This window comes from Mirounga leonina, unplaced genomic scaffold (assembly GCF_011800145.1).
Source record: "Mirounga leonina isolate KUSES-001 unplaced genomic scaffold, KU_Mleo_1.0 Mir_151, whole genome shotgun sequence".
NCBI lineage: Eukaryota > Metazoa > Chordata > Mammalia > Carnivora > Phocidae > Mirounga > Mirounga leonina.
In genome coordinates, this window is record NW_023270377.1 from 13,151,317 (window position 1) to 13,178,948 (window position 27,632).

A 27,632-nucleotide genomic window follows, 5' to 3' on the forward strand; every position below is an offset into this window, starting at 1 on the left:
GATAGATAGATAGATAGATAGATAGATAGATAGATAGATAGATAGATAGATGATAGATAGATAGATGATAGATAGATAGATAGATAGATGATGTTAGATAGATAGATGATAGATGATGTTAGATAGATGATAGATAGATAATAGATAGATAGATAGATAGATAGAGAGAGAGAGAGATAGATAGATAGATAGATGATAGATAGATAGATAGATAGATAGATAGATAGATAGATAGATAGATAATAGATAGATAGAGCTAGACCCACAGATAGATAGGAAGGACATCTGGGTTTTTTCCAGTTTGGCGTAGATTTTGGGTGAACACAAGTTTTTATTTATCTGAGATAAATGCCTGGTGCCATTGCTGGGTAATATCATAGTTGCATGTGCAGTTTTTAAGAAAATACCGAATTGTTTTCCAGAATGGCTGTACCATTTCACATTTGCTCAGGATTTTTTTTTTCTTTAATTGTTCTCCCTTTAAATTTGTCTATACTACATTCTTCCAACATTTCCAATCTGTCTAGTGACTTTGACAATCCTGATTTCCTCTCTATAGGGATTCTGTTTTAAATTAGGTAAAGCTTGCCTAATGTTTATTTTAAAAAATATATTAGTCACAGAATTCTGGAAAAAAAAGTACTCTTGACATTGAAATGTGTCCAGAACTTTCCAAACTCACCTGCATATTATTAAGCTCTTTCAGAATGAGAGTTTTTAGCCTTTTTTTTTTTTTAAAGATTTTATTTATTTATTTGAGAGAGAGAGAATGAGAGACAGAGAGCACGAGAGGGAAGAGGGTCAGAGGGAGAAGCAGACTCCCCGCCGAGCAGGGAGCCCGATGCCGCACTCGATCCAGGGACTCCAGGATCACGACCTGAGCCGAAGGCAGTCGCTTAACCAACTGAGCCACCCAGGCGCCCCAGCCTTGTTTTTAAAGTAGCACCCTGAAGCTCTGGAAAATTAAAGTATGTCTAACAGTCCCACCGCAGCCAGTTCTGGGCCCAGATTAAAAGTCCCCAACTGTGCCTTCAACTGAGGCTCTTTTCAGCGTTTATATATGGGTCTTTGTGAACAAGACTCCGAACTATTTCAGCGGATAGATCTGCTGAAATTGCAAGACATTCCAAAACACTACAACCATGGAGCAACAGGACGTATTAATGTGGAAATAGTACGACCACTGCTGCTAGAAACACTTCACCAGCTAAGGAGGGAAATAAACAAAACCCTGAATCTTAACCTAATGGCTCTTTACAAAAGCATATATCGTGCCTCCACATTGGAAGGGAAGCCCTCTTTAAATGGACTATGATAATTAGAGGTTAAAGGTCTTCAATTTTAATCAGGTACCAAAAACGATCCTTTTTCCAAGAAGACAGTGTCAGCAAACATGCAAGCCATAACAGTCTCCGGTGTGATTTTGAACCCATAGATATTCCTTGTATCTTAGTGTTTAGAGATTTCAACGCTGGAGATGGTTAACAGGTGATATGGATATTGGGGATCAAAAGGGGGGGGCAGTCTGAAATTGGTTCATGCATTCATTCAGTACCTATTAAACACCCAGTTTATGAAAAACTCCAGTGCCCAACCAAGTGATATTTTCCTGCCTTCTCCAGAAAGGCCACTGAACAGTTTTTTTTTTTTTTCCAGGGTTCTGACCGACATTGTGGCCAAGTGCCATGAGGAGCAGCTGGACCACTCTGTCCAGTCATACATTAAGGTATAAAATCGCCACTTGGACCCTGGGCATATCCCCTTGTGCTGTGTGGTTTGTCTCATTTCCTGTCTGCAATAAGTGGGACGTTTCTCCCGTTAGCTGGATGGGGCTCACCATGGTAATATCAAGCATTCCCCCTAGCTATTTATAATTCCATCTCTTTGCTTTGATGGTCAAGACATATTGTTTGAATGTGTAATAACATGTACCTGTGCAAATGAATATTTATATGGGGAGAAAGAACAAAGAAAGAGAAGAAAAAATGAAAGTATTACCCTCTTGAAGTCCACATTACAAATAAATGCAATTCCTGTGTAAAGTTATGGAATATTTTTCTTGTTGGTTTGTTGAATGCTCTGTGTTTCTTCTGTAATGTTTTCTTAGCTCTTTTTATTGTTTTCTCAGGCATTATTTCATTTTCCCAGTTACTGTATATTTGTACCTGCTTCTGGTATGTTAAGTCCTTTATCCTCGGGCATGATCCACTAGCCCATTCCATCCCTGTGCACTGCTTCTTCCAGTGTCCTTCGCCAAGTGTTCACTCAGACATGTTCATATTCTCATTTCCAGTTGGCCTATGAATTAATGCCAGTGAACTTGTGATGATGTTTGCACATTAGAGTTCCTGCCTAAATGTCATCTTCTTGAATGAAAAGAAAGAATCCATCCAGAGATAAACAAGAGTAACTTGCATTACTTTATAATGCATAAAGGAGCTCAATTTCTATTTTTTTATGTATAGATTAAACCATTGTGAGACACAGAACTTTTTTAATTGAAAGAATTTATTCCATTAATCTATACGAATAGACATATACTCCTATGATTTAGATGTCTAGAAAGGTGACTAGAAAAGAATTTTGCGGTTTTTTTGTGCTAGAAACGAGTAAAAAAAAAAAAAAAAGAAAGAAAACAAAGCTTCCTATGAAATTTCATTCTGGAGTGAATCCCTCTGAGGGATTTTTTACATTATGGTTTTATATCTGCATAGTTTCTAACTGCCTGAAATGTTAGGTATCTTCCCAAATACCCAAGTAAGAGCATGTGCCCTTCCTTAAAATAGCTCATATGCCAAAAATAGTCAGTTATTTCACAATAATTTCCCTATGGTATAATTTTACCCAACGAGATCTACATTTCAGTTGCAGAAAGACAGTTGACCTACAAATGCTTGTTTAGTTTGCTGTCTGTTTAAGACAGAGCGGTAGCGTACTTTAATCCAGTACTGATGAATTTACATTCAACAGAATCATCTACAGAACTTTCTTTCAATGCTTAACCAAGTTTTCCATTTCAATCACCAAAGGGGCTAAGAAGAAAACAATTCCCCAGTCCATATTACACAAAGGCATCTTCATTTCAACACAAGTATTTACCTCATTCCAATGGAATCTTTAAAGATTACATTAAGAACCCACTTATGCTGTGACTACTTTTGTGACAGCCAAAGAAAGTTTCTTATGAGAATCTTAAATCAGCTCTCAGGCTCATTCTGTGATGTTCTTGAAAAGGTGTATTGGAATGTATCCTGGCATGGTCTTTATTTTTAACCAGGATGTTTGAAATCTCCTGATGAGACCATTTGATTTTGCTGTGTAGGAGATTGCTTATTTAGTTTGCTTTGAAGTGGGTAAAATCCAGAAATATACACCTAAGTGGGATTTCAAGCTTGTAACAGTTCCTAAAGATGTTTCATAAAAATGTTTTCACATATCTAAAGTGGACACATCCTAATAAATATTATCAACTGGAATTTTACTCCAGAAAGAACACTAAACTAGCAAGTGGGAAATTAGATTCTAGTCAAGGCTAAATAGTTAACCTGAGCAATCAGCCTCCCTGGACCTCATTTTTTTCTCCTCTGTGAAGGGATGGACCTGATGAACATGATTGTGAACCTATGATTCTGTGATTGGACTCCTATTGCAGTACGTTATTGACACCCTGACCTTGACCAACGAGCCTGATTTTTTTTATTCCCTGTAGGAAGAAGTATTTTTTAACATGTGGATAGATATTAAGCCCCATAACTAGGTGTATAATTAAAACTGATGGTCTGGTACCAGTATATGCTTTGATGTTCTTAAAAGATGTGATATATTCAGTGGAATTTATGTATATTCAGAAGCAAGCTAAACACCATTTCAAGTTCAGTGGTGCTAAATGCTGCTAACTCACCCCATTTACAATATCCAAACTGCACACATACACCATGTCTTTTGCAAAGATGTGTGTCTCTAGTTGATCTAATTAAATGCCGTGGTTTACAGCAATTCATGGCATTGACATGTTCCTGTCACGTTCCAGGCCAAAATTTTAAAATAAGAATATCTCAGAGCCTGTTGTAATGCTACTGGGGCTAAATAACTGTGCATGAGACTAGGTAGTTGGTGATGATATTACCCTCGCATGAGTCACAATTCATGAGGGAAAAAAACATCATATTATTCTTGATTTGGGCCAGTTTTATGCATCTCTTAGCTTTGTCTTTCTCCTCTGGGATGAGCTTGGAGAAGTCAGGCTCCATCAGAGCAACTTAGGTGTTCATGAGTTGCAAAGTCCAAAGAAACAATTATATAGATCCAAATGTGAATGAGCCTCTGCTTTGAGTTTCTTGCCTGCCTTCACTCTTGATTATAGTGAAGTCTGGGTGGTGAAAATTATGAAGAAATGGCCTTCCTTGAGGCAAACCCAACTCATGAAGTAAAATAGTATAATCCAGGGATAAGCATTTTGTATTTAAAATATGTGCATAAATGGGTATTGATATCCTTAAAATCTATGAAGGAATACTGAAAATTAAAACCATTACATGCATTCGGAAAGGCACACCAAAACCAGTCTTTTGAGAGAAAAAAATGTGAGCAGCATTTGTTATCTTACTGATGGCCAATGTTCATGGACCCTTTGATAGCTGTGTCTAAGCATGAGGTGATAGAAACTGGGCGTGTGGGGAGCTCACCTACTGGCCTCTGGAAGGCACCTGCTTCCCCACTTGGCTATTTGAGTGGGTGCTCTACCCTTTCAGGATGAAGAAATGCTACCATGCCACCTGTTACCAGTGGAAGGAAGGAGAAGGGGAAATGTGTCCTAAGTAGGTGGGTCAAAGCCCTCCATGTTTCCTTGAACCTGCTAAATTGCTCTCTGACTCTTTCTTTTGATTTCTACAAAGAGAGTTTCAAGGAGAGCTTAGGTGAGCCGAGCCCTCTCTGTGCAAAGCCCTAAATAGGAACAGTTGTGTACTACTCTTATCATTGGGCCTTCATTGATTTCATGACAAAATCTGGCATGAGCAGATAATTTTGAGACATGAGTTATTTGTGTAACATAATTTTTGAGGCTTTGTTGTTGTTTTTTTAAGCCTTTAACTTTTTTCACTTTCTGGATTTTCTTCAGTTCGTGTTCAAGACCACGGCATGCAAGGAGAGAACAATACATGAGGAACTGGCTAAAAATGTGACTGGTCTTTTGAAATCAAATGACTCAACAACAGTAAAGCATGTCCTGAAGGTAAAGAATTTAAAACAATCCTTCAACTGCTGGCCCGAGGGATTGCTTGATCTCACCCCTGGAAAGGCAGTAAGACTCATTGATTTCCATAGATCATTTCTCCTGTAGTTTCTAGCATAAGCGTCATAAGCTGTATTGAAATTGTAGTATATAAAAACATTAAGCAAAAGAGATCTGTGTCAAAAGAACAGAAGATATAGAATGGACCCAAGTGGAGTCTTTTGACCTAAATACAGAATGAGTAACTATTAAGAATCAACGAGGGGCATGAGGGTGGCTCAGTTGTTAAGCTTCTGCCTTCGGCTCAGGTCATGATCCCAGGGTCCTGGGATCGAGCCCTGCATCGGGCTCCCGGCTCGGCAGGAAGCCTGCTTCTCCCTCTCCCATCCCCCTGCTTGTGTTCTCTCTCTCGCTGTGTCTCTCTCTGACAAATAAATAAATAAAATCTTAAAAAAAAAAAAAAAAGAATCATCTGAAACACTCAAAAGTGTTAACTGTAGCAAAAATAAAGTTTTGGGGACTTTTAGGCATGATAAGAAGAAATGTACCAACAAAAGGATTAATGATGTATTAATGAATATACTGACAACAGAAAGGAAGCAGACAAAACAACCACGGTTTGACCACAGAAAGTTGAAACACATGCATTTGTAGGTACATAAAGAAGAGATGGTGAGAAGCTTATAAAGAGATAACTCTAAATTATTATAGAAGAACGGACTTAGTCCCTAGTTAAATTAATTATCTGTCATGACTTGACAGATGGATGATTGATTAGTATGTAGCTGGAAAGAGAGGGCGGGATCAATAAGCATCAACATGAGTTCCCTAAACTCAAGTTATTCTAGGCCGAGCAGTTTGTTTAAATTAGTCTTATGAGTATATTCATTCTGTTCATGCAACAAAAATGTTCCAAGCACCCCCCATGGGACAGGCACCAACCTCAGCATTTGGCAGGCATCAGAGAATAGAATAAAGATCTCTGCCCTTGGGAAGCTTGCATTCTACTGGGGGATAAAAACAATAAACTACAGACATAATAACAAAATTAATGAAATTGTGTATTAGAAAGTAAGAAGTACTATGGGAAAATAAAATGTTGAGCCAGTAAGAGGAACAGGGAGCACTGGGGGTACAGAGTGAGGTTTGCAGTTTAAATAGAATGGTCAGGATAGAGCTCATGAGAAGGTAATCCTTGAGCAAAAGATGCAAAGAAAGAGGGGGAACTGGTCATGTGAATGCTTGGAGAACAGTAAAGGTAAAGGGGAGACATATATAAAATCACCAGGCAGCAGCATGCCTGGAGTGTCAGAGGGACAGCAGAGAGGCCCGTGTGGCTGGAGCCAAGTCCATTTGTGCAAGCTGGACAGTCACGTGTGTGCAGTTGGCCCATCCATTTCAAAGAATACATTTTAAAATCAAGATTTTATAAAATTACATATTGTAGAGCACAGAATCATCATTATTTCATAATTCATCAAATAAATTTCTTACTGTCTTTTTCTAATAGCACTCCTGGTTCTTCTTTGCAATTATCCTAAAATCAATGGCCCAGCACTTGATTGACACAAATAAAATTCAGGTAAGGTTATAGGTAATACAATATTATCCAACAATTGTGCTGATGAATACGCTCTCATTAGTTCCATTTTTATTTACTTCATAAACCTTAGCAATTTATGTTAATTGCTTTTTAAGTGGGAGAAATGATTGTGTGTCAGTACAGGTCCTTCAGGAGGCAGGACAAAATTAGAAGTGCAAAATGATGAGAGGGAAGGACAAGAGGACCAGGAAGTTTTGACATCTGTGGAAGGAGATGGGGAAGGAAGGAAGGAGGTTTGGCGAAAAATCTCTCTGCAGTGGGAAGATTTTGGCTGGGCCAGTGGGCAATCTGAGAGCAGAGAATGTTTGTTAGAAGTCCTGCATGGGACAGATGGGCTGGTTCTGGTGTCTCTGCAAGCTCAGTTATTAACCTGGAGCAGCCTCGGGAGAGTGTGGCCTTGGCACGAACACTTGAGAGGATCCCAAAAGTTTAGCAACTATTTATGTTCTTCCCAGTAGATTTTTGTTTTGAAGGAACATCGGAGCTGTGCGCATCCATGGCTGCCACAGTCCATGGTTTGGACAACATGGCACACAACTTCCTGAACCTGCTCTTCCACAGTTCCCATGGGCCTCTCTTCCTGAAAGGAAATTGACAAGAGGGAGGCTAATGGAATTACCTATAACTCCTGTCATGGTAGTATGTCTCAGGGCCCTACCTGATCTCATCATCTCCCTCCTCTACTGTCCATTTTTGATTCCTCTCACCCTCAGCCAGCAGCTCTGAAGGTCTTGGTGACTTACCACACTGTGGTGTGACCCAGCCCTCAATCAGAGTGGTCTAGAGTGATCTCAGCCTCTGATAATCACACTCCACTCAGACCATTCGTAGTTACGACTGGGTAAGGAGGATCAAGAAAGACTCAAGTGGATTGACCACCTGAGCTCCACAGAGATTTCTCTGAACTCCCATAGTGGGTAAGACCAAGGGGAAACCTCTGACTCTACCCCTCTGCCACCAAGAGAGTAAATCAGAATATTGCTTGGGGTGGGGATGGCGGTGAATATTGATATCATCTTCATTTACACTGTTGGTCAGGAAGGGGCAGTGTCAGACATTTCCACTTGGCCTTTTACACTAGGAAAGCTCCACAGGCCAAACATCCAGTGTAAGCCTACTCTAAATGCTAATTACGTCAATGCATAATGTATAATTATATATTTGCACCAGGTAAATGACTGTTGGGTGGATCTTTGAAAACAGCAGACCCACTATTAACAGAATTTTAGTCAGGACTTTTATTGATCCCTATAAGTTCTCACTCTAACAGAGTGAATGTGATGATTCTTTAGGCCTTCAGATATCAATATCAACTCAGATCTTGTGTTTAATAGTGCTTGAAATATATGAGTAATCCCCTCTCCCTAGTGTGGTCACCTGAGTAAATGGCTATAGGGTCCTTTGTAGAAGGACTGACAGAATCATTACAGTATATACTTACTGAAGTATTGCAGGGGGTGTCTTTTAGAGACTTTGTCTCTTCTTCAATCAGTGTGTACCAGATCTGAAAATTGACTCAGGTCCAGGAACAGAGAAAGGCATCGTGAATATTTTTTGGAGCAAACGTCCTCATCTTCTGATAGTCCATTCTTGCCCTCTTGGTGGGTTAAACATTGTCATTGTTGGTTGCTGTCTGTTTTTCCCATAGGGCTGCCCCCCCACACACATTATTAACTAGCTGTACAACTCCCTGAGAGTCTAGCCCCCTTGGCTGTCCTCCAGCCTTGCCATCTGTTAGGATAATCACAGCCCTCTGGCTCCTGGAGTTTAAGTACCATCACGTGGCCTCTGTTATTTTGGTGAAGATTATCTGCATGGCTGTTAGCGAGCCAGCACTGTGACTGCCCACCCATCTCACCTTCAGACGGGAGACCACTGAACTTCTGAAGGTCCCAGCACCTTCTTGATGGCTTTGGTTTGGATGGTGTGTCTCCCGGACCTTCCTGTAGAACCTGATCCTCCAGTGGGTCTTCTGATCCCAATATATGCATTCCTACATATCCACTTTCCTCTGGCCTCTTTATTACTTCCTCTGTCATCTGCCAGGGCACCTCAAGCATTCTCGTTTTCCTTTGCTTGGAATGTGCTATCTCCAGGTTCTAAGAGCCATCCTAACAATGAACGGGATTATTTCATCCCAAGTCCTGATAAAGTGCCCCCATGTCAATGAGTTTTAACTTCTTCACTCTCCTTTCTGGCCCCCTTGATCAAAACACATTCAACATTCAATCTCAAAGGAACTGCCATGGCTCCTGCTTGGCACAGGCCAGCTCTTACAGCTCCTTGGGGTATACTCTCTGTCTTATCTTCTTAGGCACAGCAGGTTTATAGCTGGGTTAAGCCGGGACTTAACCCCAGTTATTGACCTGAGCTCCGGGGGAAGGAGGAGGGACATCTCCTGAAGGATTTGCCTACTGCCTTGCAGGGAAAGGTTTTTGCAGGGTCTCCCACCTGGGAGAAATGTGATCTCCTAGTAGGGAGGAGTAGGGCCCTTCTACCAGTGCTGAGGGCTGAGGTCATCCACCCAGATGTCCCCAGCCATGCCTCCACACCACAGTCTCTCCAGCCATGGCTTGACCCAAGCATAACAGATCTCCCTTGGCTGGACATTTAATCATCTCTGGAACTCCCTAACTTAACTCTTAGGTCTTATATTTGCTTTTTAGCTGTGTCTGCCCTCCTTCTTCCAGAGAGAAAAACCTCCTGTCTGGAAGGAAGAGAAAATCTAATGTGAAGATAAGAATGATTCCTATCTCTCTGTTTTTAAGCTGTGTTGGAGTTAGGTAACTTCACCACTCTAATCCTTGCCTTACCACTAACCTGTTAGATGATAAAAAAAAAAAAAAAAAAAAAGACATTTAATATCTCAGAGCCTATTTTCTCATCTGTAAAAAGAACGGGTTGGACTAAAATCCTTTCATTCCCACCAGTACATACCTGCTCAAATAGGTCACAGACGCCCTTGTGAACAGTTAAGAATAAAGGAACTCATTATGGGCCACGTCTTTGCGTCTAACCATTTATCTTCATAGATTCCAGTTGCCTTCTCACTGTCCCCTTCATAGGCAACCCCACACTCCAGTTTTCTTCCAGGGCCCCAACACCCTCCAGTTTTCTAACCATCTCCATGCATCAGAGTAAGAAAGTCCTGACACCATCATTTGACTCAAAAGCATTCACAATAAATACCTCTCAAGCTATCTGCATTTTCTTTTCTTTTTTTTTTTTTCAATTGTGAAGTGGATGGCTTTCCCCACCATTAAAACAGTTTTTGTCATCATGGAATGTGGTAGTTTAGAGGAGGTGAGAAAACATGTCTGGTTAAATCCCCTGAGAGGCAGATAGCACCTCCACATGACCCCGGCTGTCTTGACCAAGGCGAGCTTCTGTTTACTAGGAACTGCTTGATGCCTTCTCTGCACTCATCTCTAGTAGCAAAAAGTTCATTGTACTGGCTAACCTTTTGTTTCCCATCAGCCTCTTGTTCCTAAAAAACTGCCAAATTCCTGAACGTCAGCCCATGCATTCTACGCCTGCCCCTGGCGACATACATGGTATAATAGCCCAGATTCCTCCAACCTGTTCTGGCTCTTTTGCCTGAGATCAGACTATGCCAACCCCTTGCCCCCTTTCTTCCTCTGTCTTGAGACAGAAATCCACAATCACTGGAGCAGAAATTCTCCCACCTCGAGCCTTTGGGATATACTTCTGGAGAACAGTTGAAAATACTACTCGTGTATTAATGAGTCAGAGCATCTTTGGGTTAAGAGTGGGAGTAAGCCATAAGGGGAGTTTGAGAAGAAGACAAAAAGAGAGAGAAACAGAGGGAATCTCAAAACCCAAGTTGTCAACACGTGTCCTCGTGTGAAGAAAATGTCGGTGCTGGTCAGTTTCATGCATCTCAGAAGATAAACAAAAGGAAAAGAGGAAATCTACAAATGTGCTTTGATTATTTAAAAAGTGAATGTTGCTTTCATGTAGGTAAATTGTTTACCCTTGTTTCCCAAGGTATATGGACCAGAATGAAAAATGATGCATGTGATTAAATCACTTAGGTTTATTTGTTGTTAATTTAATTTAATTTCCACACTAAGTGTTAAGTATACATGGAAGGTAATCATAAAAGCCCAAAAGATCTATATAGCAATGTCCTGGTAAATTGACTTAAAAAAATCCAGTGCACAGAAGCACCTGAGGGCCTGGACTTAGTTAAAAAAAAAAAAAAGAGAAGAAAGAAAGAAAAGAAAAAAGCCAGTGCTGACCCACAGCAGCATCCCACGGTGGAACCGCTGTTTGTTCTAAGTGATTCCTGTAACTTCATCCTCCGTAGTTTTTATTCTTGCAGCATGGAAGGCTGGGTGCAGAGAATTTTAGAAACATATAGTTCAGTCGATCTCTAAATTTTGTGTTTCTATCGTGAAATTTTAAATTAAATTTTAAAGCCAACTTGTAAAGATGAATCAAACTTGCCTACCTCGTGCGAAGGTCTGGGTAAATTCACGAACTACAGATAGATGGGAAGACTTAGCTGCTGAAACTTTCCCCTCCTGTGCAGGAGGTGCAACAGGAGGAGTAGATTTCTGGACCTGAGGGTGGTCTTTGGGGACCCAGAGAGTTTAGGTCCATGCATGTATCTGGTGGCACATCTCTTGACTGAGGTCCCACTGGCCTGCTGCTGAATATGCTGGGACTGTGAGGTTAGGATCAGCTTGTACAAACTTGCAGGTACAAGATGAATAAGGGCTGAGCATCTGATGTAAAACACAGTGATTACAGTGTGTCGTATGATTGAAATTTGCTAACAGAGTAAAACTTAAATGTTCTCACACAAAAAAATAAAGATAAATATGTGAGATGATGGATACGTTAACTAGATGGAAGGAATCTCTCACAATGTACATGTGTCTCAAAACACCGTAATATAGGGGCACCTGGGTGGCTCAGTGGGTTAAGCCGCCTGCCTTCGGCTTAGGTCATGATCTCAGGGTTCTGGGATCGAGCCCCACGTCTCCCTGCTCAGTGGGGAGTCTGCTTCTCCCTCTCCCCCTCTCGTTCTGTGCTCGTGCTCTCACTCACTCGCTCTCTCTCTCAAATAAATAAATAAAATCTTTTAAAAAACACACAATGTACACTTTAACTTTCTCATACTTTTATATGTCAATTATAGCTCAATAAAGCTGAAATCAATTTTTCAGAGAAGACCACCTGGAACTTACTAGAGAACATTTCAAGCCAACATCTGTATTCATTCAGTTACTCATTCATTGATGTCATATAGTTGGGGGATGCCTAGTCTTAAAAAATTAAAATAATCGATTTTAAATTAAATAGAGAACTGTGTCAACATAAATCTAGAATAATATTCATTATAATTATTTTTTAAGAGGGAAGGGGAATTAATATGTGAGAGGTCATAGAACATGTTACACTTCTACACTGTTTGAATAGTTTGCAATTAATATGTATTTTACTTTTTAATGAAAAAGTGAAAAAAGATCATTGGCCAAAATAGAAGGAAACATAAAATGAAAATGGTGGAAATCATGATCTTGACATTAAAAGGGTTTCTATTTTATTATCGCTTTCAGGTTTCCAAAAGGACTCTTTTTGTTTGATGATATACAAAATGCAGTCTTTCAGTTTCTTTTTTTTTCCAGGCTTAGGATTTCACATGTCACATTATAAAGAAATGATCCATTCTTTCCTTAGCTTTCTCGGGCTCAAAGATTTCCTGAATCTTACCAGAATGAGTTGGACAATCTTGTCATGGTCCTATGCGATCACGTGACTTGGAAATACAAGGATGCCCTTGAAGAAACAAGAAGGGCAAATCACAGCGTTGCCAGATTTCTTAAGGTACAGTTCTAAAAGTTTGCTGTTCCGTTCATGCCTTCATGATCTTGGATGTGAGCTACTCTAAAGGTTAATCAATTCACATCTCCATTTATGATAGAGTCAAAACGAGCACTATTAGGTGAATACTTCTATTGATGCATCATACGTTTTAATTTTTTTTTCCCATTTGGAGTCACCTAGAACAAATACCAAGTTTTAATAAAAGTATCCATTTGACTATTGTCAAATCATAGTATTTCTAAACATTCTTAAAGAGAAAAATGAGGTTTTTAAAGGAAAAGCTGCACTGTGGCGTATGATTTGGGGCATTTCTGCCTTGAAGTGGTGTTCTGGATTGGCTATAGCTCCAACAATGATGTCAAATAACCACTCTGGGAACTTTTGGTAATTTGGCATTTTTGTTATGCACTAATCACGTTTTAAAAACGATCAATTAAAGTATTGAGAAACTACTTATTAAACTCTACACACACACACATATAGTATTATAGTTATGTTTCTTTGCATTAAAGATAGAATTGAGAAGAAAAATATATGCTTAGTCAAAAAAAAACAAAAACAAAAACAAAGCTAATGTAGAATGATGGTGTATCATTTAACAGATAATACATCCAACTAGAAAGGAGCGCCTGGGTGGCTCAGACTGTTAAACATCTGCCTTCAGTTCAGGTCATGATCCGAAGGTCCTGGGATCAAACCCTGCGTCGTGGAGCCTGTGTCTCCCTCTCCCTTTCTCTCTGCCCCTCCTCCCCCCTCGCTCGTGCTCCTTCTCTCGCTCTGCTCTCTCTCTCTTAAATAAATAAAATCTTTAAAAAAAAAATACATCCAACTAGAAAATGTTTTTCTTCTATTCCTTCTTTTGCCCAGCTATTGACTATTGTAACTTTGATGAAGCCACTTTTCTTGTATCTTTATGATACACGCCAGAACATACCAGATAAGTGTAAGAATTTATAAATAAATACTAACTATATAAAGAAAGCTAAGAGGCCATGGAGGTAGATATAAAATTAGTCCAAATTATCTTTGGTGAGTTTTAACCCAGTTAAATCCATTTTTAATGTATTAAACATCATTTCAAATTATACACTACATGTGGTCTCATCTTAAATTCACTGTTTTTCTTCACTATTTTGCCTCTTCTTTTTGCTTTTTTCTTGCTTTCAGAAGGAAAAAGGGATGGTCAGAGTTAGTGATGAAGAGGGTAAAGAAGAAAAAGTTACTCTAGTTTTCTACCACATTTTAAGACCTGTGGGAATAAAGTTTATTACTATGCTAGTAGTTTACTTGAAGTGTTTGATAGAAGAGAAAATTTGGAAAAAATGATAAACTGTCCAATTTGTAAGCAAATTATGTTTAAGACACATCTGCAATATTCTTCCCTAAATTGCAAAGAATGACGAACAAGCAAGTCTTTTAAAAAGAGAAAAGAATTTTATCTACCTTCCTAGGCTTTTATGCTCTACATTTGTTGGAATAAATGTGTTTCCTTTGGGGCTCATTTATACAAAAGTTGCTTCTTTTGGTACATAAACTAATGTCTCACTTGGGGGCAAGTAAAAAATGTCCAAGATTGAAAAGGACAGGATGGAGTAGAGAGCTAACAGTGGTTAACAGTGGTTTTGTGACATTTGTGGGTAAAAAGCATGGACTGACAATAGATAAACAAATATAGTCTTTAAGTCTACAGTCTTAAAAGTCTGTAAGATTATATAGATTATGTGGACTGCAAATCGAAAGTAATACTCATTCCAGGAAACAGTTTAATATATTGTATATTATAAAAGTCCATCCTACAAGCATGGTTGTCTTTTTTTTTTTTTAATTTAAATTCAAGTAGCCAACATATGGTAGGTCATTAATTTCAGATGTAGAGTTCAGTATTTCATCAGTTGCATTTAACACCCAGTGCTCATCACATCACGTGCCCTCCTTAATGCCCATCCCCCAGTTACCCCATCCCCCCACCCATCTCCCCTCCAGCAACCCTCAGTTTCTTTCCCATAGTTAAGAGTCTCTTGTGGTTTGTCTCCCTCTCTAATTTCTTCTCATTCTGTTTTCCCTCCCTGTTCCTGTAATCTTCTGCCAGGCATGGTTTTCAAATTTTAGTTTTAATGGCATCTATTTGACCCAGAAAACTTTTTTCAGCTTTCTGTAAAGATTATTAGATGAACCTTTTGAACTAGGAGAAGAAAAGGGAAAAGGAGAGAGAGTGATTAAAGTGTAGAGTTGAATGTAGTCATTTGGCACAATGCCTGTGAATTGATGAACTTTGAGCTTTCAGCTGCTCCACATTGCCCACTCCTGCTATTGGCATTATAAATATCTTATGTTCCCAGAAATCTGATAATGGTTATTTGCTCAGTTCGGGCTTCAAATGACTTTTGCCTCTTTTGGTTATTAAATTCTACATTAGTAATCAAATACTGTGAATGAACTGGCTTTGAAATTTCACAATTGAAATATAATTTTCACACCATAGTTGTGCCAGGACTGTTTTCCAAGAATGGAGAGAGCAGTATCTCTGATGTGGGCACATAAAAATGTCCTAGGTGAGAATGTGCCCTCCTTCGTACCATATTATGGGCAAGTGATATTTTTGTAGCAACTAAGCCAAAACCTTGTGCCTTTCTCTTACTATTCTCTCCTGGAAGTAGATAGGATACAAATGGATCCATGAATACCTATGGAGTTTTTGTCTTTTTTCTTTTTACTGCCAATCTGGGTCACAACTCCAGTTCCCTGAGCGAATCCATCTAGGTACTCTTCTTATGCAGGCATAATACCAGGGAGATAAGCAAAGGAAAGTTCAGTGTGATTTGTATTTTCCTGCTTAGACGGACATATCTTTTGACACACGTGCCTGACAAATCACTTTATTTCAGTTAGCTTTGGACAACATTTGGAAATCATCTAATATAGGAGACAGTCTTCGTGTAGTAAAATACGTTTAAAGAAACATCTGTGATATTTCTCTGTAAACATCACAAGAAGGTAGATAAGTGAGTCTCTGAAAACAGGAAGGTCTTCGGGGCACCTGGGTGGCTCAGATGGTTGGGCGTCTGCCTTCGGCTCAGGTCGTGATCCCAGGATCCTGGGATCGAGTCCCACATCGGGCTCCCGGCTCAGCAGGGAGCCTGCCTCTCCCTCTGGCCCTCTCCCCTCTCATGCTGTTTCTCTCTCGCTCGCTCTCTAAAAAATAAATAAAATCTTAAAAAAAAGAAAAAAAAAACAGGAAGGTCTTCATATTTACTCTATTTGACTTAAATGTTCTATGATTTTTAATAAATAAGTGTTTTCCGTGGAGCTCATCCATGCAAAAGTTGCTGTGGGTGGTACCTAAGCTAATGTCTAGCACAGGGGCAAACACAAGTATCCAAGATGAAAAAGGAACTAGTAGGACCAATGGTTTTGTAAAACATATAGAGAAAGGCAAGGACTCTCATCTGATTTGTTTCACAATTTGGGGTTTCATACTCTTCACTGAATGAATGATAAACTAAAATTATCGTTGTCCTCACAATTGGTTAAATAAAATAAATATTCTTTGATGACAACAACATATTTTTGCACATAATTTAAAATATTTGGCTTTTAGTTTATTAAACCAAACTGAGAAAATTTTGATAGGGTATAAGTTATCCTCCAGTTCAGGAATATGCAAACTTTTTTCATAAAGGGCCAAATACTAAACATCTTTAGCTATGCAGGACATATAGTCTCAGGCAGGACTACTCAACTTTGCCATTGTAGCACTATAGTTATGTTAAAAACATAAACCATTCACCATAGACAATATGTAAATGATTGGGTGTGGCTATGTTCCAATAAAACTTTATTTACAAAAATAGACAGTGGGGACACCCGGGTAGCTCAGTCTGTTAAGTGTCAGACTCGTGGTTTCAGTTCAGGTCATGATCTCATGGGTGGTGAGATCGAGGCCCCCCCACCCCCCTGGGGTCTGGCTCCATGCTCAGCAGGGAGTCTGCTTGAGATTCTCTCTCTCCCTCTGCCCCTCCCCCCACTTGCTCTCTCTCTCAAATAAATAAATAAATCTTTAAAAAAATAGACAGTAAGGCAATTTGGGCCAATGGGCCATAGTTCGCCAAAGCTTGCTACAAATTATTTTTTGTTAATATAAACTGTTAATATAGATTATTTTTAAACAAAAGCAGAGAGGCCCCTCCAGACTTCAGCAATGGGCTGAAGAGCCTCTGCCCCTGAGTTAAGCGATGGACCCATGACAGGAGAGACACCTGATGAAGCTTGACCTGCAGGAGGGCTCTCTGCAAGCAGAAGGCTGATTCTGCTGATCTTAAATCCTGGGAATGACCCCCTTTCCTCATCACTGCCCCTTGGAAAGAGGATAACAAACTTACCACATAGGTCTTTCTTCAATCTCAAGAAACCGCAAATGGGTTTTCCTAGATCCCCAGGGCAGGCAGCCTTCTCCCCATCTTCCCTATTCACTGGTGCTGGGGTTTGACCTCCTTCAAAAGCTATCAGGTCTGCTCTGCAGAATAAGCACCGTAGCCCCCCGGAAGTGACAACTGAGTAGGTTCAGGGAGAGAACTCACCAGCCCCTCCTCCACTGAGTCAAAGAGCCCTTGTGTCTTTACCACTGACATCCCTGGGGTTCTTTCTCACCTGATTTTTAATTGAGATGTTTCTAGAGCCCACAGTTTTATTGGATGGTCCTCCTCTCTCTGTAAGGTCACACCCAAATCCCTTTCCAACAGAAAGAAGACAGCAAGGGGTCTTCTCTGGAAAAGCTCCACATTAGGGATATTTCAAGGTTGGGGGCTAACTCCTGCAGCTGGAGAACCGGCAAAGATTTGACATACCTGCTGGGACCCCACGTTGTGCAGAAGATGCAAAAGCCCTCTTTTCCTTCCCTCCTCCCCTATCGCTTTACATCTTCTGAGCCTATAACTATGCTCTGGTGTCTGCCTCTCCCCACTGTCTACGACAGATGGGAGGACACAGGAGCCATTTACTTTTTGGTGAATGGAGAGTTATCTGAAGAACTTAAATTCATATTAAAAATGAAAATATAAATGAGGCAGCATACTACCATATTAAGGAATGAGTAGGTACATAAAAACCACTCAGAAGAAACGAAAGAACAAGGGAAAGGAAAACAAAACAAAAATAGAAATGACCTCCATAACAATTGGAAGAACATATTAGAGAAAATAGTTCTTCTTTATGCCCAGATGTATTTCAGTGAGAGACTATCCACTTGGTATATATACTATCTATGACAAAATTTTATGTCCAGTCCTTTCTGAGAAAAGAGATTTGTTTGTAAAATTGAGAAGAGATCCAAAAAATGCACAGCCTTTGCAATGGACCATCCTGAACTCTTGAGACAAGAAAGAAACCTTCCATACTAAGTGGTGCAGCAGCTGTAAGATTTTCCCATGTACGTTCCCACATCCATGTGGATGACAGAATCAAACCCACGCACACAGTGATGACCTCCATATGGAAACCTTCAGTGGTGCCTCCCCAAGATGGTCTGTACCTCCTACTTCACCCTTCAGTGCAGTCATTTGGCCACTGTTGCTTGGTCACTGCTTACATGGCCACTGGTCTTTTGGAGAGAGCGTGCTGTGCCAACTTGGGATGTTTGCCTGTCTCCTCCCAACCTACCTGCTGTTTGAGACTCTCCATATTATAGTTAAGAGAGTTTGACAACAGAGTAAGAGATGGAAATCTCAGGGTCTCTTACCTTCACTCCTCACTCCAAAGTACTCTGTTGAAGGAAGCCAGAGGTTTAAAAAGGCTTTCCTGACCCACCTCTGCTACCGCTGTTCCTATCCAGCAAAGGATCTTCACCCGGCAAACTGTGGAGTCAAATTACTAAAAAAGAGTAATAAAAGGTAACTAAGTGACTAAAAAAATAAATAGATAAGTAAAAGCTAAAGCCTGTATGGAAAGGAAAGGGGTATAATATTTCACTACAAAACTCTAAGTGGTGTTTTATAAAATTGACAAATAGGGGTTTATAACTTTCTGGTGTGTGCACTCTATCTCACATTTTAATTGGTTGCCATACGTGGATGAATGTTTAAACATATTGTAGAGGTTTTTTTAAACATTTATTACACAACACATTTAGTTAAATGTCATTTTACTTCAATATATTTAATCACCTTTTCTAAAATCTTTAATGACCTTTAAAGTAAAAATGTCTGAATTTACAATTTTATATTTTTTAGCGCTGTTTTACATTTATGGATCGGGGCTTTGTATTTAAGATGGTTAACAATTACATCAGCATGTTCTCCTCTGGTGATCTCAAGGTAAGAACCAAGTGTGGGAGTGGTCGCTTTCTAAACCATTGCATTATAAATAAATCAACTAGTCTCTGTGTTTGTCTGCCTAAAGCATTAGCCTATCCTTTCTCTGCATCAAAAAATAGTTCCTATCCCAATGAGAGGCAGCCTTTTAAAATGGTCCATCTGAGTTAGTCTCCCAAATCCTTTCTTAATGGGGGACTGTGGTGTGTGGAGTGTGGAATGAACATGTATGCTTCACTTCTATTTCCTGTGGGTGGTGAAAGGAGTGGTTCTTTTCAGCTGCAATTCTTATAGTCAGGTTTGCTTGGGATTGTCTTGGATTTAGCACTTAAAGTCTCACTTTTCTGAAATCCTTCAGTCTAGGGCAAAATGGACAGTTGACCCCCCCCTTCCCAAATAGGGAGAATGTGTTGGGAGATAGACTGGGAACAGTGCTGTATAGAGAGCAGTGATTCTCAAAGTGTGGTTCCCAGCCCAGTGATGTCAGAGCTGACTGTGGCAGGTAGGTCCCAGAAATCTCTATTGCCATAAGGCTTTCAGGTGATTCTTACGTGCTCTCAAGTTTGAGGACATATGCTGGAGGGAAATAAGGCTGGAAATGGGCCAGATCATGAAAGTTGTACCAGTTAAGTCTCTTTGGGTAGCAAGCAACAAAAAATTATGCCAGTTTGAGCAAAGGGAAACTATTAGAAGCATTATGGCATCCATGAAAGAGCTGGAGAGCTGAGCTTGAGAAAGAACAGGGACCAGGGCACAAGAATAATTGCAAAGGAAGAACCATGTGGCCAAGGTCTGCAACTGCTTTGCCAAGAACGATTTTCTTTCTCTTAACCCTCTGCTTAAGATTTACATTCCAGAGAGGAAATGTGTGACCAACCTGCTTTGGGTCATATGCCTGACTTTTAAGGAAGGAAGACAGGGCTCCTAAATTAATAGTTCCCCATTAACCTTTGCCCATTGGGAAGAAGGAAAGTCCCCCAGGGGTAATTATCTAGGTATTGGGAAAGAATAATGAATGTAGAGAAGCCAAAAATAAATAGTGATCTTCTTATATCCATTCATGCTATGCTTAGGAATCTGAACATTATTTTGGGGCAATGAAGATTTACTTTTGACTGAGGGAATTATATGATTATATGTCGTTTGGGTTTTGAGAATCCAATTCCCTCTGTAAATATTTTTTGAAAGAATATTCTTTGTTAGGGCTCCAATTATACATGAAATTTGCAGACTATCCTTTTAGGTATAAATCCAGTAGACCTAAATTATTTTTTTTCAGACACCAAACAGAACATACTCAATGAAAAATAATTAACATACAATTTAATTATGCTCTTATTCACTTTGATGCACAAAGGATTGAGTCAAATACTATTCTTGTTTGAAATGAGAGCCTTTTAAATTACTAACTAAAGTTGTCACAAAATATAATTCTAAAATATCTGAGCAAATGGAATATATTTTATTTTATTGGCTGATATTAATGATTATAATGAAAACAACCTAACTGGATCTTAAAAATTGATTACTTAGTCTGCACGACAGGGAAAATAGAATATTTACGAATGTGTTAATTGTTCCTTCTTATGCGATTGTTTTTAACACATGTATTAAGTTGTCTTAGGCCATGGCTGGATTCCATTAATCACTGTCCCAATCAAAACATTATTGAGGGGTCAGACCTGTTTGCAAGGGCAGGAAAGAAGTGAAATTAAATAATTTACTCTGAGAACAAAGGGCCTACGGAGAAAATCTCTGGTCTTAGATCACATGCACCATTGTTTTCCTTAGCGCTGGATCGGAAGGGTGGATTGCAGTGACCTGTTCTATGAGCTGAGCGTAGTTTTAGAGCTCTGTACCTGTGGTGAGATACGATCCCTCTCAGAATAAACATGGGCTGATACAAGCTAAAAGAAGTGGAAAATACCGCTCCGTAAGATCATTATCTCTTAGAAGCTCAACAACAGAAGTACACAAAAGTAACTACATCTTCTTTCTAGGTATAAGATTCAAGTGCAGATTTTTTTATCAACCTTCTTGGTGTGTAAATAATAGTCATTCAGTTTGCCTCTTTTTCAGACCTTATGCCAATATAAATTTGATTTTCTTCAAGAAGTCTGTCAGCATGAACACTTTATTCCTTTGTGTCTCCCCATAAGATCAGCAAACATTCCAGGTAACGCCCAGAATTTTCATCAGTTCCTCCAAAGTGAACATTTGGATTTGTTTATTTGTTTTTACCTTTGTTTATGCGTTGGTGTTTTTTTTTACTATTTCCTTGGTTTTGGTTTTGCTTGAAGCTGTTACAGAGGCATTAGGCCCAGGTAATCAGGCTAAAATGCAAAAGAAGTTGGTGGCTCTATATTTCTCAATTTTTGTCTATGTTTCCTTTTTCATTAAAGAGAATGCCAACAAAATTACAAAATCGGTGATTATAAATCAAAGAATTTTAACCTACAGTAATACTTTTACTATATTGTCTCCAAAAGATAGCTTTCCTTTGATTTTGAAAGGCATAAAATTATGGGGAGGAGAAGTTATATTTTGTGAGTACAAATTCACTTAAAGTTATCAATTAAAGTGTCTAATTATGTTAAAATGCAATTCCTCAACATGAATTTTATACCAAAAAAAAAAACTTTTGCCTTGAAAAGGAGAAAGGAAGGCAGGCAGGAGGGCAGCACTGTAAATACTCAATATCTCTGGGTTAGAAAGAGCCCCAGATTTCTGTGCAGGGAAGAATAGGGCTCCTCATTTCCATATTTGCTAAAGCATAAATGGTCTATAGAAAATATTTTCATTTATAACTTTTATTAATATATATTTCATATATACTAATATAGATAGATACCAAGATGATCATCACACATCTAGCCATCAGAAGCTAATCAAACATCAAGATGCAAAGAAAACACTGAAATGATTTAAGAACTTAAAATATTCTGGGCGCCTGGGTGGCTCAGATGGTTAAGCGTCTGCCTTCGGCTCAGGTCATGATCCCAGGGTTCTGGGATCGAGTCCCGCATCGGGCTCCCTGCTCCGCGGGAAGCCTGCTTCTCCCTCTGCCTCTCTCTCTCTCTCTCTCTCTCTGTCTCTCATGAATAAATAAATAAATAAAATCTTAAAAAAAAAAAAGAACTTAAAATATTCTGCTCCTATTTTGCAATGCATACAAATATGGAATCATTATGTTGTACACCTGAAACCAATATAGTGTTATAGTCAATCATACCTCAAGAAAAGAAGGAAGGAAGGAAGAAGGAAGGAAGGGAGGGAGGGAGGGAGGGAGGAAAGGAGAGGAGAGGAGAGGAGAGGAAAGGAAAGGAGAGAGGAGGAAAGAAAAAATACTTTGCTTCTAAGCAGTGAGTAAATTATCCACAGGGCACAGTTTTGATATTCATGGAAAGCAGAAACTAAGATGCTAAAGAGCCTCCTCACATGTACTGCAGCTTCTTCTATATGTATTATACAAAACTAATATTTTGGAGGGAAAATAGTGTAAAGTACATTTTCAAGCCTATAAAAGTGTTTTCAATATATTTTTTTATGTTTCAAGTTTTTATTTAAATTCTAATTAGTTAACATATAGTGTAATTTTGATTTCAGGAGTAGAACTTAATGATTCATCACTTACCTACAACACCCAGTGCTCATCATAAGTGCCCTCCTTAATCCCCATCACCCACTTAGCCCATCCTCCCACCCACCTCCCCTCCAGCAACTCTCAGTTTGTTCTCTTTGGTTAAGAGTCTCTTATGGTGTGCCATACCATAAAGGTTTGGTCATTTTAATCTTAAATATAAACTATTTGATTCCATTAAGGAATAAGCATAAGCTATTTAATTCATTATTCCATTCTTTTCTAATTTACAAAGTACATTTAATCTAAATGCCTTTATAGAAAAAGAGATAGAAATATTACTTTGGACAACTTTTGTATTCCTTTTTATTTTATAAACTGGCGCCAACTTATTATTGGGTTGGACAAGCTGGTTAAGATACTCAAGAAGAGCAAATCTGTTTGATCATTTTGATTCCAGTTGTTTACTATTTGTCAGTAGTTCAGGAAAAGGCCTGATAGTCTCTTTGTAGATTTGATATTATCAACAGAGAACATAAAAATATATATTTTGTGGCATGCAGATTTCTGATGGAAAAAATAGGTGCTCAAGTACAAGGCCAAGAATTAAAATAATTCTGTTCACAGCTTTCTTTTTTAAGGAAACAAACAGTCTTTGTTTTCAAGAAACAAAGCTTTATTGAAGAGACTCACTTATAGTTTAGGACAATACATTTTAATTTTTCAGTATAAATTATCCATAGTTAATGAATATAGTGTGTATCTGAGTATGGGTATATCTGAACTTTTTGTTTATTTACATTAAATTCAGATCCTTTGACACCTTCGGAATCAACTCAAGAGTTACATGCATCAGGTAAATAATTATATTTTGTATTACATTATCTAAGCATCAATAACCATATCATAATCTGATAATATTGAGAGATATACATACTACATATAATATTGGTAGATAATATTGATAGATATACATACTACAAATTTCCAGTTTTCAGAGACCAAAAAACAGCCATATGTTTAACATCATACAATCAAAAAAGTCCACAAGCTGACTGAACTTTTGTTACAGATAATTAAATGCTTTGCCAAGTTGGATTCTTTCATATTTTACTCTCCAGAGTTTGACATTTTTTTTAATTCCCCAAATCATCTGAAATTTTCTTAGGGTGTATCATAAATAAAATTCCCGGCTATGTGCGATAACATGTTTGTTCAGTTTAACTAGTTTTATATGCTATATTTCTGTCAATAAACCACAACCTCGTTTTTCAGCTATTTTCTCAAGATTGAGATGATTATTTTTACTTGAAATAGGTTCTTACAAGAGTCTGGGCAGAACTTGGGCGCCTGGGTGGCTCAGTTGGTTAAGCGACTGCCTTTGGCTCAGGTCGTGATCCTGGAGTCCCGGGATCGAGTCCCTCATCGGGCTCCCTGCTTGGCGGGGAGTCTGCTTCCCCCTCTGACCCTCCTCCCTCTCATGCTCTCTGTCTCTCATTCTCTCTCTTTCAAATAAATAAATAAATAAATAAATCTTTTAAAAAGAGTCTGGGCAGAACTTTTCTCTAGCCCTAGGTTGGGAATTACAAAGTTGTGTTCTATGTCTGGCCCCTCACGAATACTCACAATTAACACAGAGAAATGTTTTTAACCAAACTAAGCCCATGGACCAGTGTTTCCAGAACTTTCACATTCCCTGTTCTTCCACCCCCAGCAGCATCTTCATGGACTACAAACCTCCACATGTTTCATTTGCTCCTAGTCAGTGATGAACTGGGATATTCCAACAGTTCAGTGCATCTAACGGGTAACCCTGAGGATTCACTAAGATAACACCAACATAGTGCTTAGCCCGGTGTCAGCACTCAATACGGGTTCTAGAAGTGGGACCCGTTAAATTTTACTGGGAATTTTAATATTCCAACTTCTCCATAATTCAGGCTCCAAATTTCGCAGCCCCCTTTGATGTTCCTTTTCTTGCTTTTTCACATCCTTCAGCCAACTTGTCCTGGTGATATTTCTTCTACTACTTGGGTCTTCTTATCCCAGCCCAGATGCGTCTCACTTCTCCCCTCCCTCCCCTGGGGCCAAACCTCCTGTATTATAGCCTTCTGCCCACATTTCCCCACAGAATAACTCATGTATGTCCTGTCACCACGTGAACAAATGAGTAAGCACAGGTCTGATCGGGCCACTGATCTCAAAGGCATCGGTGACGTAATACTTTCTACAGCCAGAATACTGGCTACAGAATACTTTCAGTGCCAAGTGGTGGAGGGCCCTAGGGGCCAGCTAAAGAATTTGTGTTCAGGTCTCTCCATCATCTGGGCCCACGTGCCCTTCAGGTCTCAATTCCCACCACCCCTGTCTTGACGGCTGTGCTGACTAGTACCCCCCAACGTATCCTCGTACACTGTCCTTCAGGAATCCATGCCACCAAAACCCTGGCCCCTGGTCCTCCCAACTTCTCCTCCACCCCCACGCCCCACCACCTCCATTGGCTCCTGACCCTTTGCACCTCCTAACTTTCAGCAGCCTCAAAGGCCCATCTTAACATATTCCCTCCGGTCACACCCTAATTCTTCCAGACAGAAAATGAACTGTTCTCCTCTCAACCCCTATAACATTGTAGACATACCACTTTTATGGAATTTGACCGCTGACAGTGAATATAATTGATAGTAGTGTCCACTCTCATTTCTCTCTCTGTAGCAAGAGTGCATTACTGAATCCTTCCCTGGTAGTGAGAGGGTTGACAGTTGTTGGATAAATCTTTCTGAATTATAAAGTGATCGTTTGATTTTCAATAACATGATCTCTTTACTTTCCTCACAAAGATATGCCTGAATATTCCGTCACGAATGAATTTTGCCGCAAACACTTCTTAATTGGAATTCTACTCCGAGAAGTTGGCTTTGCCCTGCAAGAAGACCAAGACATCAGGCACTTAGCTTTAGCTGTCCTAAAAAATCTAATGGCTAAGCATTCATTTGATGATCGATACAGAGAACCAGTGAGTGATTTTCTTTTCTCCCTTCCCTAAACACCATTTAGTGGCTCACTGCATTAAATGCATATCAAGCCTACAAGTCTGTTGATTTTTATGTGAATCATTTCTTTTGGCTACCTTTCCACCTAGGAGAAGCAGGCCCAGATAGCAAGTTTATACATGCCCCTCTACGGCATGCTTCTGGACAACATGCCAAGGATTTACCTAAAGGACCTGTATCCTTTTACTGTCAACACATCTAATCAGGTCAGTTTACAGAATGGTTCAAATGTGCATTTTCATAAAGAGTTTGCCTGTTTTGTGTTTTTGCCCTGGAGAGCCATTTTCCCCTAACTGTGAGCAAACTAAGCACCTCGTGCTAGCTATTTTGAGACGTTGGCATCGGTCATTTGTTCCAGATTGGTCCCTGAAGCCTTCCACCTCAACCATCATTTTCCTCTGTTCTCTGTATCACCTTCCAGTTCTGTCCAGTTTTTACCAGTTTCCTCTGTAACATGCATGGTCCTGTCCTCAGCATTCACCTCCCTCCCCCGACCTTTCTGCATCGGTTTCGTGACCACCCGGTGTTGGCATAGCCAAGTGCTTCAGTCACACCCAGCAGTGGCCTGTCTGTCATCCCTCCTCCACTGAGCCATGATAGTGACTGCACAGCAAGCCACTTGAGATCGGGTGCCTGTGTTCACAGCCCGGATGAATTAACACACTGCTGAAGGCACGATATTACCACCTGGAAGTTAGGAGCTATGCCTTTGGAATGTTGTGTAGAGGAGGACCTTGTTCAAATCCCAGTGATACCAGTTTCTAGCCATGTAACCTTAGATAAGTCATCCAGCCTCTTTCAACATCCACTATCTTCTTTATAGAATCGGATAGAATTCCTCCATCACAGGATCCTTATGAGGATTAAATGGTCCAGTAGAAAACACTTACCATAGAGACTGGCACATAATAAGTATTTGGAATTAGTTTTTAGTACTAGTAATATACATAAGATAACCCATGATAATAATGATATATAATCTATAGTATAATCCGTAAAAAGTCAGTAGCCATTCCAACCACTTAGTTTATATCTAGAAGATAGTTTCCACTACATTGTAAAAAGAAAAAATCACATAAGAAATCAAGCTGTGGCTAAGAGTATGGGTTTGTTGAAAAGCATGGTTATGAGTATTCATTTCTACGGCCTGCTTTGGCAGAAGACCTTTGCCGGAATATAAAAGATCAAATCAAATAGCATCAAATCAAAAGCATAACAAAGAAGGCATGTGTGGGTTTACAGTGTTGAAATCCAGCAATTCCCATTAATCTCTTCCATGCTTCAAATGCAGGGGTCTAGAGACGACCTCAGCCCCAATGGAGGATTTCACACCCAGTCAGCTATGAAACATGCAAACTCTGTGGACGCCTCATTTTCTAAAGATGTTTTAAATTCCATAGCAGGTACTTAAGACCTTGGGAGAACCCTTGTGTTTCACTCTCATCCATGTTTATGTTACGTATCATCGTGTTTTTTACCCACTCCATAATTCAACGTGCAAAATTTCTGTATGTCAAAATATACTATATTTATATAGCTAAAGAGTCTCTTTACTTATTTCTTTGAAAACCATCCAGGGGCTTCCTCTTCTACTTAGCATTCAGTTTTACTTGGCTCAAAGAGCGATCTACTCAGATGTTACTAAATTGCTTCATTCTGGAAACAACCTTTAAGCTTTCATTGCATACAACCTGTTAAAATATAATAGCCCGTCAAGTTCAAAATTTACTTTTAAGAACTATTTTGGAAATGTCGTCTTCATTTCTTATAAACTGTCAGAACTTGAAAGCTTCTTCCCCAAAAGCAGCCTTAGGAACATTTATGAAAGCATTTTTAAAAGAGAAACTTTCTTTTAAAAGTTTTTTTTTTAAGAAATCACAGAATGAGCTGTACTTTATTTCCATTTATAATGGCCTAAATTTTCCTAAGTCCTTAATGCTGGCATGGCCATCATGACCATTCTTACGATGTGGCACGTCTTTAATGGCAATTGCAGACTCTGTTA

General features: G+C 39.3%; 1 protein-coding gene across 2 annotated transcripts in view; it reads left to right on the top strand.

Annotated features, from left to right (window-relative positions):
* Positions 1-27,632, top strand: part of DOCK10 (dedicator of cytokinesis 10) — a 196,293-nt gene that overhangs the window by 131,410 nt on the left and 37,251 nt on the right. For both annotated transcript variants that reach the window (XM_035006994.1, XM_035006995.1), the window contains exons 25-34: positions 1,657-1,726; positions 5,120-5,233; positions 6,744-6,815; positions 12,546-12,692; positions 18,917-19,000; positions 21,077-21,173; positions 23,389-23,433; positions 25,415-25,590; positions 25,717-25,833; positions 26,919-27,030. In XM_035006994.1, coding sequence (XP_034862885.1) covers positions 1,657-1,726; positions 5,120-5,233; positions 6,744-6,815; positions 12,546-12,692; positions 18,917-19,000; positions 21,077-21,173; positions 23,389-23,433; positions 25,415-25,590; positions 25,717-25,833; positions 26,919-27,030 — 1,034 coding nt within the window. The remainder of the gene's footprint in view (positions 1-1,656; positions 1,727-5,119; positions 5,234-6,743; positions 6,816-12,545; positions 12,693-18,916; positions 19,001-21,076; positions 21,174-23,388; positions 23,434-25,414; positions 25,591-25,716; positions 25,834-26,918; positions 27,031-27,632) is intronic.